This window comes from Propithecus coquereli, unplaced genomic scaffold (genome assembly GCF_000956105.1).
Source record: "Propithecus coquereli isolate 6110/MARCELLA unplaced genomic scaffold, Pcoq_1.0 Scaffold29, whole genome shotgun sequence".
In the NCBI taxonomy this organism is placed as follows: domain Eukaryota; kingdom Metazoa; phylum Chordata; class Mammalia; order Primates; family Indriidae; genus Propithecus; species Propithecus coquereli.
Window position 1 is genome coordinate 1,663,921 of NW_012148507.1, and position 14,289 is coordinate 1,678,209.

At 45.7% G+C, this 14,289-nt stretch overlaps 1 protein-coding gene across 1 annotated transcript in view; it reads left to right on the plus strand.

Moving 5' to 3' along the window:
* Window positions 1–6,987, plus strand: part of LOC105813797 (glutathione S-transferase A1-like) — a 21,545-nt gene extending 14,558 nt beyond the window's left edge. Inside the window, exons 3-7 of the mRNA XM_012648591.1 lie at window positions 1,554–1,605; window positions 2,451–2,583; window positions 4,504–4,645; window positions 5,761–5,892; window positions 6,607–6,987. Of these exons, the coding sequence (XP_012504045.1) occupies window positions 1,554–1,605; window positions 2,451–2,583; window positions 4,504–4,645; window positions 5,761–5,892; window positions 6,607–6,729 (582 nt within the window). The 3' untranslated portion in view covers window positions 6,730–6,987. The remainder of the gene's footprint in view (window positions 1–1,553; window positions 1,606–2,450; window positions 2,584–4,503; window positions 4,646–5,760; window positions 5,893–6,606) is intronic.
* The last annotated feature ends 7,302 nt before the right edge of the window (window positions 6,988–14,289 follow it).

Sequence of the window (14,289 nt, forward strand, 5' to 3'; positions counted from 1 at the left end):
GAGAGAGGCAGGGACAGGCTCAGGAGCTCTTGTCCCTGAGGCAGGAGCAGGAAAGGAGGCTGTGAGGGTGAGGAGGCGCCTGTGAAGGGAACTCGTGTGCTCCCTTCAGCCTCAGGGCAACGTGTGGACCTGAGCCTCGGGATTAGACTTTTCCCGTTACTTTGTTCATACATGGACTTTAGCCTGATCCTTTCTCGATTTTATGAAGAAACAAGTACACAACAAATCCAGAGTGTCATTCCTGGTTGTTTTCTTTGTACAAATGAAGAACCTGCTCTCACAGTCATCCAGACATCAGCTTTGCGGTCCAGGGCTGTGTCAGAGCCCTGGGCAGGTGAGTCAGTGCAGCAGGTGAAGGGGGCAGGGCTTAGAGCATCCAGGCTCCCTCCTCTCCATCCCAGCTTGACTGAGGGACTGGGGGGCAGGGCTGATTGGAGGCCCTCGCTCAGCTCTGGGTGCCCGGTGCCAAGAGGCTGGTGGTTACGATCCAGTCCCTCAGGCTCTCGAGCAGCATCACATTGGTGACTATGTGCGGTGGCTCACACCTTTAATCCTAGCACTTTGGTAGTGTCAGGTGGGAGGATCGCTTGAGGCCAGGAGTTTCACACCAGCCTGAGCAAGAGTCAGATGCTGTCTCTACAAAAATAGAAAAATTAGCTAGGCTTGGTGGCTCACACCTGTAGTCCCAGCTACTCAGGAGGCTGAGGCAGGAGGATCGCTTGTGCCCAGGAGTTTAAGGTTGCAGTGAGCTAGGCTGACGACACTGCACTTTAGCCTGTGTGACAGAGTGAGACCCTGTCTCAAAGAAAACAACAAAATAAACAAAAACACACCACACAGCCCAATCCCATCGCACCTCTTGCAGTGACCAACCACCATCCCTGTGTTTGTCTTGAAGTGGATGCTTTGTTAACTGCTGGCACACACACCCCTCCTTACTTATATACCTCTGTCGTACATTTATACCTACTGATACACTATGACCCTGCATGATCACAGACCGGCAACAAAGTCTGTTCCGTAGAGCACATTAGAAACACCGAATTCCCGACCTTTCCTAGATTAAGACGCCCTTTTAAACTATGACATGGGAAAGAGTGATAGAAATTACAGTAGAAACCCTGGTGGCAGAATGTTGGGTGGTCGTCAGCCCATGGCACACTCTGTTGGGGGCATACCCAGGTTCTTCTCTGATCTTTCTTGGATACACAAGCTCTCCTGGGATATTGCATCATTTTAACCAAAACAACATTTCAGTCCCTTCCCCCCAGTGATCTGCTTCGAAAGCATGACTGAATCATGGACACTGGTGAGGTCAGGGTGGGGGTGAAGTAAAATACAAGAAGGAGCGGCTATGTGCCATGACACAGACCCTCTTCCTGATGGGTCCAATCTAAATTTCCAAATGGCCATGATCGGACTAACCTCTGTACCTGCAAAACTCAGAAATCTTGCCTTCTCCACGTTATGTTCTGGACTGGGGTATGCAACTTTAAAGTCTGTAATGCTACGGGATGAACTAACAAGAACCCATTTGCTGTTTTCGCCTTCAGTTCGAAGAGATATTTTTGGAATCAGCAGAAGATTTGGATAAGTTAAGAAATGGTAAGAACGAGTATCTAAACGCCTCTGTGCGGGTATCTAGTAGAAGCTACACGGGGAGGTCTTAACACCAGGCAATGCCTATGGAGGGTGGTGATTTGGGATGGTAGAGAGGGAGAAAAGTGGTTAAAATGGAAGGGGCGTGTCTCCTTGAGCAGGTCTGGCAACTCTCAGGGCTGAAAAAAGCCAGACCTCTCTGAGTATTTGCTAAAGGAACCATCCCCAGCACCCTGAGAATGCCCTCTCCCTGCTTTCTCGTGCTGTCTGCACCGTGATGCAGCTGTGATAGCTCAGGGTACCACACAGCACCCCCCAGGCAAGGACACACAAGGACACCCATTAGCGAAAAGCAGTAGATACAAGTCCGTGTTGAGTTCTTTGCTCTTCCCAGACTGACAAGGTGATATCCGGACAATATTATACGCTTTGAAAAGCACAGAAAGGGACCTGTACATAGAAACTTCTCTCAGACCTACCATAAATGTCATGAACACCTTGAGACTTACTTTCAGAACTTCCCATTTTATCTGACATTTGGATGGCAGCCCTGCTGTAGCCTCTCCGAGTTTCTTCCAAAATATCCATGAAGATAAATCAACACAAAAAATATGGGGGACCTACCATTTATTTGGGTAGGAAATAAAAAGGCTAAAAAGCAAAATACAGATTGATAAGAAAAAGGACTATAACACACTAAAAACAAAATCTTCTTTCAGTTGAAAGTCTACCAGACAATAATTTTATGTTTTATTTTTTATCTTCGATCATTGCACCAAATGGTTTTTCATTCTAAAAAGAGTGGGACCCATAGTCATCTCCGTCTCCTTTTTCTTTTCTTCTCCGTGAAGATGGGCGTCTGATGTTCCAGCAAGTGCCAATGGTCGAGATTGATGGGATGGAGCTGGTGCAGACAAGAGCCATCCTCAACTACATCGCCAGCAAGTACAACCTCTACGGGAAGGACTTAAAGGAGAGAGCCCTGTAGGTACATTTTCTGTCTTCACATCGCCAGATAACCCAGGAGAGCTTTAGAGTCCCGCCTCGAGCGAGCAGAACCGTGCAGGGGGTCACAACAGCAGGAAGCTGGCCCTTGGGCATGTGCGCTGAGGTCCAGGGTGGCAGAGTCCTGTGGATGTGAGGGAAGAGGAACGTGGGAGGGTTCAGGCAAGTGTGATCATACAAGAGGATGCAGCCCACGGGTGTAGCGCCGTGACAGAGGCTTCCAGACACTCATGAACCATGAACTCAGGAGGGTGGTGGAATCCTGATTCTAGGTGCTCAGGCCTTTAGGAGGTGAGTCCAACCAACAGGTAGGGACAAGGATGGATTGCTTGGGTGTGTGTAGATGCCTGCCTGGGGAGGGGACGATCCAAAGGAGCTGAATTTCGAGTTTCAGTAATTGCAGGAATGATGAGCAGGTAACTAACTTACTGACCAGTTATATAGACTGGCCGCTTGACAAGGGTTAGAACAGCCTGGTGTCTGAGAAGCTGGGTTTACCGTAACATGTTGATGCGAGTCTGAAGCAGCCAGATGTATTCAGTATGAGCAAAGCTCTGGGGTCTCCTCCCAGTTGTGCTGAGAGCTCACAACTCAAAATAAAACCTTGTTGGAATCGCTCGCCTTTCCTCGAAAAGTTTAATACGCACTTAGCAATGACCCAGCAATTTCTCTACTGGGTATATCACCCATGGAATTGAGGATACGTCCACACTAAATCTTGTACACAAAATAACAGCAATATTCGTAAAGCTGAAAAAATGGAATCAGCCCAATTTTCATGAGCAGATCAATGAAGGATCAAAATGTGCCAAAGGCATCAGGGGGACATTATTTGGCTATAAAAAAGAAGGAGGTTCTGATGTACACTCAACATGGTTGACCTTAAAGACATTATGTTACATAAAAGAAACCAGACACAGAAGGCCAAATTTTATAGGATTTCTTTTGTACAGAATGTCCAGAATATTCAAACCTGTAGAGGCAGAAAAAACATTAGTGGTTGCCTGGGGCTAGAGGAGTGGGAATTGGGGAGAAATTAAGAATACTGCCAATGGGTACAGATTTTCTTTTCAGGGTTGAGCTATTAGAATGTTGTAATATGTGCAAAATTCTGTCAATGAATGTAGCAAAAACCATGGAATAGTATAATTTTAAGGGGTTACAATTATACTATGTAAATATGTCAATAAAGCTGTTATCTTAAAAAGTATTGTGGAAAACCCAGTTTGACGGAAAAGAAAAGAAGGTCTCTTGTAGGCCACACTGGCTGTAACTGTGTAAAGGATGGCACCAGCGAAGGGGTGTTCACCTTGGGTCGGGAGAAACGCAAACATGGCTGGAGTAGGGCAGCAGCAAGTGGAGGGGGCTGTGGGGCATGTTTGTGGGAGACGGCTGAAAGAACTGCTACTGTTGGGCATAGACGTGTGCCTGGGAGGAGCAGAATGCTGAGAGAGGAAGAGGAACATGACCGGGATGGGCGTGCCAGGGACTCTGTTGAGGTTACTGGGGCAGCAGGTCTTTGGCCACCTGAGTCACACTAAGCGTATGAAAGGAACAGAACGACCAAAAATAGAAATGGCAAATTCAGCACAGTGTGGGTGGTTCCTTGCAGGGAATCCATCCATTTTTCTCATGACTGTGACTCAGGACAGGTCACTGATGCTCTTTGAACCTGTATTTGATCATGTGTATAACAAAAATTTTAGAAACACATCTACCCCATAGGCTGTTTTATCTAATAAATGTTGATATGTGTAAAAATCACATCAAATTGAACGACCCATAAAAAATACCTACTGCAGGTGAATCGCATGGTCACCACCTGATGCTCTATTCTCTTAAAGTTTTAAACTGTAAAAGCTAAGACAGGAGGCATTTAACAGCCTGTGTCGCCTTCAGGATCGACATGTATGTGGAAGGCATGGCGGATTTGAACGAAATCATCATCATGCTGTTCACGCATCCACCTGAGGAGCAAGTCGCCCAGCTGGCCTTGCTCAAAGAGAAAACAACCAATCGCTATTTCCCGGCCTTCGAAAAAGTAAGTGGAACCGTTCTGCACTTCACGGCACGGAGTCTAGAGGGCAACAGAGATAATGCTGGGCACTCATGAGGCAGCGACCGTCACTTTCAGGGAGACTTCCTGAGCCCGAGTGCAGCTCTCTGACGCTCAAGGCATTTCCTAGAAATAGGTGGTGAAGAAGAATTGTACTACTTACACTCAAGTGATAATTTTACAGCAAAGTTCAATTAACTAGACCCAAGTCTAGAAGTCTGTATTGAACAGAATTTTACTGTCATAGCAGAATGTGGGCCGTGCAAGGCTCTGACCACACTAGATGTTGGTCTAGACTAGAGTCTCTGACACCATGGGCTTTTATTCAAGGGGAACATGGGGAAAGCAGTACAGCAGACAGTACTGTGACACCACGTGTAGGGGGACATGAGACCGGCTGCCCATCACGAAAGTATTACAGTGCTTCAGAGATGGAGGAGAAGTATCTAAACAGGAATGGTGGCGAGGGGATGTGGGGTAAGATTATTTTTACATTTCAAAGTAAGTTTCAGGCATCAGCGCAGTTCACCCCTAGACACTTGAGCTTGCAAATACAATGCATCGTAAGTTAGGAGTCAGAGGCAAGTCTGCAAGGGAAGTGATGAATTCAGGGTCACCCAGGTTTACTTGAGATCCCAGCATATAGACCAGGAAACGAGGAGAGAAGGAGGAGGAGACGTGTCCTCCTGGGGGGAGAGGGCTGTCAAGGGGACTGCAGAGAGAGAGAGCAGAGTGCAGAGCCCCGTCCTGGAACGTCAGGGCTGCGCTGTAGGGCGCGGGGACACAGAAACGTGCACAGCAGGTGCTGAGACCCGGGCACACGTGGAAGATGCCAGTGGGGGTGGGAGGTGAGAAGGCCGCAGGGCTGGGGGAACGAGCAGAGGATCGGGAGCCTGGGCTTCCCCCGAGGAAGCAGCAGGGAGCAGAGCCCGCTTCTCACTCTCGCTCCTGAATCAGCGACCGTGGAGAAAGGTCTGGGTCTCACACCTGCCAGTGAGGACGCAGAGGTGGGAGGGTCAGGGGCTGGAGAGACTGGGGGACAAGCAGGTGCCGTGCCTGACTGTGTGTGTGTCCCTGATCTGGTGCCTGGAACTCCCCAGGTGTTAAAGAGCCACGGACAAGACTACCTTGTTGGCAACAGGCTGAGCCGGGCTGACATTCACCTGGTTGAACTTATCTACAACTTGGAGGAGTTTGACCCCAGCCTCACCGCCAACTTCCCTCTGCTGAAGGTGATCGGTTTCACTATTTCGCAGCCCCCAGAGAGGCAGCCCCACATCTCACACAATGGAATGTCGTATTGGGGACCTTGGACTGGTGACATTCAGACCCCAGCCTCCTCCAGGCTGGCACTGCCCCCAGGTCTCCAAAATGAGCTTTCAGGGCCTGATTCTTAGGCATGAAAAGATTGTTGCCATGGCATGGAAATTTCCTGTGGGTGCTACCCCAAGAAGAATATTTTTGCAACAGAAAGAACCCAGAACCCAGCATGTCCTCCAACTCCCATTCCATTGCGGTCTCTGTGCCCGATTTCTCTGGGATTCCCATCATCCCGGGGGTTCCCCTGTCTTCCCACACTGAGTCTGTCTGGGCAGGTCTCTTTCCATGTGCTTTCCTTCCCTGGGCTCCAGTCCCTGCTGCCAGACCTTCTGTTCCTCTCTGCCCAGGCCTGCCCCACACACTCCCACCCACCCCGTGTCCACCTCTCCGTGGGAAAATTGGTCTGACTGGCCCCAGTGTTTGCCTTTACTATCTTCTGTCTCCATTCCCTGCTCAGTTTTCCCATCTCTTCATTTCTCACGGGTGTGTGTTCCCAGCCAGCACACTGGTGCTGAAGCAGGGGACACGGTCTGTGTGTAGAGGGGCAGGGTTCAGGTTTCCTGGGTTGTCTAATAATTGCTTTGGTCTTTGGGCTGCACTCTGAGGCTGTGATTTGTGCACTGCAGGCCCTGCAAACCAGAATCAGCAACCTCCCCACCGTGAAGAAGTTTCTGCAGCCTGGCAGCCAGAGGAAGCCTCATGAAGATATGGAATCAATGAAGGAAACCCTGAAGATTTTTAGGCTTTAGTAAAACAGGCATGGAAGCAAAGCACAGCCCAGACCCATCTGCTAACATTTTACAAGAATAATCTGCTTGCCTAATGCTGACGGTGGCTACTGTGAAGCTACTAAACTTTTCAAATTATGTACTAATGAAAAAAAGAAAAAAACTCCTTTGACCAGTTAAAATTCATTCTTTTTCATTAGGATCTGATACGGAATCAGATTTGCAGTGTGTCCCTGACCTGCCTCTTTTTGCAATTAAAAACTTAGTACAAAAGGAAAATGTAGATTTTGTGGTTGGTTTGACTTTTCCAGTAATTTTGCTGTAACATTTGTCATATAGACTATCAAAAAATCAAGTGCTGAAATTTCCATCTGACATTTTCAGGTATGCACTGGAAAAGAGTTACCATTCTGGGGAACAGCATAGCAAAATTTTCCTCTTATCTTGGCGAGTCATTTTATTTCTGATAATGAAAGTTTGTTTCTTATGCATTTTCAAACAGCTGTTATGGCTGTGGACTCTTCAGCGTTCCAGGAGGTGCACACAACAGAGAACAGAACAGACCCACCCTCTGCTCTCAGGGGACCCTGCTGTCCCTTACCTGCAGGTGCACAGGGCACATCCTCACTGTGCTCTCCAACCCTGTGTGGGGCCCTGGACATGAGCTTTACTCTCAGTTCTCTCAGTGCCACTCAGGCCTGGGCTTCAAAACTACACACTATACATGTGAATTATTAATACCTATAAATAAATGCATGTAAAATCATTTTTTCCCTGCTTGTCACCATGCCAGAGTGCTTGGGTTAGCAGCCATTTCTAGCTTCAGCCCCATACTGGGCCCATAATGCTGGTCTCCGCAGGAGGTGTGGGCTGAGGCACACTGAGCCCTCCTGCTCTCAGAGGGAGCTCCCCGCAGGGAGAGGGGGTGAGGAGCAGACAGACTCCCTGACTGCAGCTTCCCTTCCCTGTAGCCTCTTCTCTACCGACAACCAGAGTGGTTTTTCTAAAATACAAATCTGAGCACCACTGTCTTTCCTAAATTCTTCTGTGAGTCCCCATTGCAGGCAGAATGGGTCCTACCTGCCTCCTCAGCCCCTTATCTCCAGCCAGTCACCCCCAGAGCATAGCAAGGCCTCTTGCCTTCAGCCTGGGCACATTTGCTAGCCCTGCCTGGCAAGCTGCTCCCCACCTCGTTGCCTCTCCTCTGCCCTCCACGGAGCCCTGGAAGGCTCTATCAACACCTGGGGCCACTGCGTCTGCTCCTGTCCTGTCAGCTCGCGGAGCGGGCCATGACCTGCTGGGTCCCCAGGGCTGCATCACCAACGGATGTGACACCTGCCCAGCTCCATGCACACCTCCAGGACCTAGGACCCGACTTGGGCTTGGAGAGCTCACAAACCCCCACACACCTGGCGTGACTGCATTTCTACAAAGCACGTTTTTTCACATCACTCAAATGCTATGTACAGAGCTTGCTTGGATGCTGAGGAAAAGAAACGTACTGCAAAGAAATCTACATGGGTCTCTTAGGTGCATTAGAATGCTGAATATTAGATAAAATTAAGGAATTTCAAAATTTTAATGTTACTATGTTTAAAAAGAAATGCTTACTTTCCAGAGGTAAGTATTATTTACAGACAAGGTGCTGTGGTATCTGGAATTTGCTTCAAGATAATCCCATGGTTTGGAGGGAATAGATGGGAGTTTGTCTTAGTCTTTCGTGGCTCCTGTCACGGATTATTCTAAAGCAGGTGGCTTGAAACAACATAAATGGATTCTCTTACACTTCTGAAGGCCAGAAATTTGAAGCTGAGGTGTCAGCAGGGCCACATGCCTCTGCAAACTCTAGGGAAGAATCCTTCCCTGTGTCTTTCAGCGTCTGGTCACTCTTGGCATTTCTTCACTCCCACGGATCGTGTCCCCATCACTGTAGTATCTGCCTCTGTCTGCCAGCACCTCACCCTCTGAGTGTCCGTGTCTTTTTGCTGAGTCCAGCTCAGCACAGGGAACCCCGAACCCATCGGCTCCTCCGCAGAAATGAAGACAAAGTAGCCAATTATCAGGACAAGTGGGCACGGGGGACTCGACGCTTCTAAGAGCAAAGAGCCCCGTCCTCGGTGCGCACATTGCTTTTATTCGTACAACTCAAGAGGGAACCAGGGAACTCAAGGACAGGAAACAGATGGCCGCTTACTCCCCATCTCTATATTTTGAGAATGCTCTGTCCAAAGAACATTCCCAGGCCTCCTGCATGACTGCAGTCGCTGGAGACCTGGCCGTTGACTGCGACTTCTCGGGCTGCTGACCGGACAGCTCTCCATCAGGTCGGACTCGGCTTTGCTTTGTCCACACCTGTTCGGAATCAAGGAAACAGGCAGCTCACAGCTCCTGCTCCTCCATCTTTTCTTCTCTGTGTTATCAGGACAACTTGTCATGAGTTTGGGGCCCATCCAGATAATCCAAGATGCTCTCATCCCAAGTTCTTTAACTTAATACTTCTGCAGAGACCTTTTTCCAAAATAAGGTCATATTCACAAAATCAAGCATTTGGACATGGACCTGTCTTTCTTGGGGGCCAACATAGCTTTACCCTCTACATGGTATAGATGAAAAAAGATTGACAATTGCTGAGACAGGGTGATAGGTACTTTGGCTTTTGCTATATTATTTTCTCTACTTTTGTATTGCTACAACTTTTCCATTGAAATTTAAAAACTATCTTATTTATTGAGCTCCTACTATGGCCAGGCTTTGTGCAGACTGTGAGAGTTGACACACACAGACGGAAGCTCTTTCCGCAGGAGCTAGAAGTCTATGTGGGAAACTGATATTGAATACATAATGTCAAAGTAATATAAGGAAAGATATACAGAGAAAATATAGTAATAGGCGACAATGGAGTATTCCATTCAGGACAAATACAAGACACAACGGCCCAGAGGCCAGGAAGAATAATCTGACGAAGGCAGAGGAGGAAAAGGTATGCAAATGCGGTTGCAAGATTTGGCAGAGAAAACACGGGATACCAGGTAAATGTGAATTTCTGGTAAATAATTTTAAAAATTTCAGTATAATTATGTTACATAGAATGTTTAGAACACAATGATACTAAAAATTACTAATTATTAATTGCCTGAAATTCCCATTTAACCAGGTGTCCTGGATTTTATCTGACAACCCAGTAAGAAAAGTCTTCCAGAATGCCATCAGCTTGCCCTTTACAGACGTCACCTCCTGGCTACGTATGCCCACGGTAGGGGTTTGTTATCTGCCTTAGTTCTTGCATCCAAGTCATGAAAACCCTCTAGTAAATGTCTTTGAAAAGCCAGTCTCTGTCTCTCCAATAAATGGTGTTGGCAAAACTGGATGTGCAGAAGAATGAAACTAGACTCTTACCTCTCACCATATGCAAAAATCAAATCAAAATGGATTAAAGACTTAAATCTAAGATCTGAAACCAGTAAAATAAAACTTCTTGGAAATGTTTAGGACATCCTTCTGGGCAAGGCCTTCTTGAGTAATACCCCCAAACACAGGCAACCAAAGCAAAATTAGACAAATGGGACCACATCAAGCTAAAAAGCTTCTGCACAGCAAAGGAAACAATCAACAAAGTGAAGAGACAACCCACGCAATGGAAGAGAATATTTGCAAACTACCTATCTGACAAGGGATTAATAAGTAGAATACACAAGCAGCTCCAACAACTCAATAGGAAAAACTCTATTTAAAAATGGGCAAAGGATCTGGATAGACACTTCTCAAAAGAAGACATACAAATGGCCAAGAGGTATGTGAAAAAAATGCTCGACATCATTAGTCATCAGAGAAATGCAAATCAAAACTACAATGAAACATCCTCACGCCCCAGTTAAAATGGTTCTCATCAAACAGGCAATAATGAATGTCAGAGAGAATGTGGAGAAAGGGGAACCCCCGTACACTGTTGGTGGGAATCTAAATCAGTGCAACCACTATGGAGAACAGTGTGGAATTTCCTCCAAACACTAAAAATAGAACTACCACATGACCCAGCAATCTCACTGCTAGATATATATCCAAAGGATGGGAATTTCGTATATTGAAAAGATCCCTGCACTCCCATGTGTATTGAAGTGCCATTTACATTAGCCAAGATTTGCAATCGACCTAAGTGTCCATCAATGGACGAATGAATAAAGAAATTGTGGTATAGACACACAATGGAATATGATATAGCCACAAGAAAGAATAAAATCCTACCATTTCCAACAGCATGGATGGAACTGGAGAACATTATAGTAAATGAAATAAGCCAAGCACAGAAAGACAAATCGTGCATGTACTTACTTACTCATATGTGGGAGCTAAATATTAAACACAATTGATCTCATGGAGACAGAGAATAGAATGGTGGTTATCAGAGGCTGGGGAGGGTAGCAGAGAGGGGGAGATAGAGTGGGTGTGGTTAATGGGTGGGCGTGGTTATCTAACTATAAAAATATAGTTAGATAGTTAGATAGAATGGACAATATTTGATAGCACAACAAAGTGACTATAATCAACAATAAGTTAGCGTAAACTTTAAAATAACTGAAAGAGTAGAATTGGAATGTGCCTAACACAAAGCTATGATAAATGCCTGAGGTGATGGATACTCTAATTCCCCTGATTTCATTAATTCACATTGTATGCCTGTATCAAAACATCACATGTACCCTATAAAAATATACAACTGTGTACCCATAATAATTAAAAATAAAAAGATAAAAAGCCAGCTCTACGGCCTTGCAGAGAAAGCGAAAACAATTAGTAGCTGATTTTTTTGTTTGAACTTTTATCGCCAACTTGAAAAGGAACATATTAACCAGGTCTTTTGTGCCAAGAAGATGACTTGGCATTTTTCTTCCAATCTAGTAGGGAGCCGTGGCCCTGAAATGTGTGGGATTAGCTTTTCCCTAACTTGGCACTACCCCTTTTCTTGGGAGGGGATTTATTGAAATGATAAGTAGTTAATAGTCGCATCAGGAACTGCTTTTATGGGTTCAGGAAAGTGAGTCAGGAAAGTGATAAGGAAGTAAGTACTGATCTTATAAATATATCTTTGGTTCAAGGGCAAAAGCTATGTAAAAGGTGAGGAAAACACTATACTCTTGTTAGTAACTTTGTTTCCCATAAAGGTACACATTAGCAGTTCCGCAACTATTTTATGTGTACTAGGACTGAAAAAATGTGTAAATATTGTATATTTTAGATAATAAGAGCTAAGTTTCTCACTTGTTAGAGAAAGAGGTTAAAAATGTGTGTGTGTGTGTGTGTGTGTGTGTGTGTTTAGGTTAACATACACTCATATATTTACCACTGGGGTGGGCCTGGGAACATTAAAATCCCAGAAGCAGCGCACACACAAAATGCCTAAATCCTAGTTTAGAAATACCTTCCCCAACAGAAGGAAACAAGGATCTTTGGAGAAATGGCTGACTTAAGGGCTGAGACAGAGAAAATACAAGAAAAGCCTGGAACATCTTTGGCAAAGGAAATCTCTGGAAATGCTCACAAAAAGAGGGGCTTGTCATAAAGGACACAAAGACCAACCTGAAGGAGCTCCCACAGGCCAAAGCTAGAGTAGTGTGAGCAGCAAATTATATATATGAAGACCGTTAGATTGTAATCTGTAGAATAAAATATCCATAAATCCGTACTGCTGTAAGTCAAAAATGATTAGATGAAGAGAGAGAGAGACAGACAGGTAGACAGACAGGGGCTGGGTGTGGAGAGAAAGGAAAGAGAAGGGGTAGATCTTCTTTATAGAAGAATTTCAATTATTAAATGTAGATGGAATGAGGGAAATAGAAAATCACCCTTAGACAAACCTGACAGTAGTGTTTGCTGCAGACAAGATCCATAGTGGATACTAAAGTTAGAGGGCGGAACCTTATTCTGAAACAGAGAATTTGCGTAGTCATAAAGTATCTCCCATAGATATTTATTGATTCCAAAGGGATAAATAGTAACATTACAGTTGACAAACCTGGCAGACACTACTTTACTTAAGAGATCAAGGTTAACGTCACCACTAATACGACATACTGTGTCTTGGGTGTGATATTCTCTCTGGAAATGGTATCATGAGAAGGGAACAGCATGACTCCTGTGATGTTTTGCAAAAAATGTATAAACTCAACCCAATTATGGGTTGACCAGAACTGAGGCACATTCCACAAAATAACCGACCAAGAATCTTCAAAAGTGCCATGCTCATGAAAGACGAGGAAAGACTGAGGAGCTGTCACAGATTGGAGGTGACAGAGTTACAGTACTGGGCCTGGGCATGGTGGCTCAGCCTATAACCCCACTTTGGGAGGTGGAAAAGGCAGGATTGCTCGAACCCAAGAGTTGGAGGCTGCAGGGAGCTATGATCTTGTCACTGCACTCCAGCCTGGGTGACAGAGCAAGACCCTGTTTGGGAAAAAAAAAAAAAAAATACAATGTGGAGTCCTGGATGGGATCTTGAAGTAGAAAAAGGACATTGCTTGAAAAACTGGTGAAATCCAAGTAAGGGCTACAGTTACTTAATAGTATTATATAAGTGATAAATTTCTGGTTTTGATCCTTGTGCTAAAACTATGGTTATGTAAGACGTTAACATTAGAGGACACTGGGCGAGGGTATTTGGAAACTCTGCATCAGTTTTGCAATTTTTCTGTAATGTAAATATTTCCAAAAAAAAATTTCAAAGATACACATTAAATTATTTATTGATGAAATAAGACAAAGTCTGGGGTTTGCTTCAAATATTGCTGATGGTAGTTGAACCAAGGCTATGGGTATATCAAGCTCATTGAACGGTTCTTCCTATGTTAGATAACTTCCATCAGAAAAAGAGAAATCACATATACGCATTGAGCCCCTGCCATATGCTGGGCGCTGTGGTCAACCACGGGGACAGGGCAGCCCTGCCCTCAGGAGCTCACGGTGAGCAAGGGAAAGTGGACATTGAACACAGAATGTGGGAAGAGTGATAGGACAGAGGAAGAACGGGATGCCTGGGAGGAGGGGAGAACAACGTGTTCCAGGCAGAAGAAATGGTGCATCAAGGGCCTTGGGCTAGAGAGAAAGGCCAACATGTTCCCCATAGACAAGGATCCGCCAATGACCCCAAGTAACGCAGCTGAGGTTTTCCCACTCAGGGCTAGTGTAACTCGGCTAGATTCTTCCAGCCTGCTGAATTTTGCAACAGTATTCATCATTGAGTCCTTTTTACAAACTAGGTGCAATCTCCCCATTCTCTCTCTCCAGTCCCCTTTCCTGACAACACCCTCTTATGCCACTGTCCTCCACTCCCCGGCAAGGTTTCTCTTCTGCCCTACACCTGCAGCCTGTTTAATGAGATCCTCCTTAAACAGTGTTCAAAGAAGGCTGGTCGGAGGGACCTTCTGAGGCAGCCAAATAGATTTGAAATCCCTTGTTGTGCAGTTTTGGATAACCTTGAAATGAAACATTGTTGACTGTCATGCTTGTTAGTCTAGCATGGAACTTTGGAGCCTTCAAGGCTATGGGGGTGGCTGTTCCCTATTGGGCCCGCCCAGTTCAGCAGGCAGG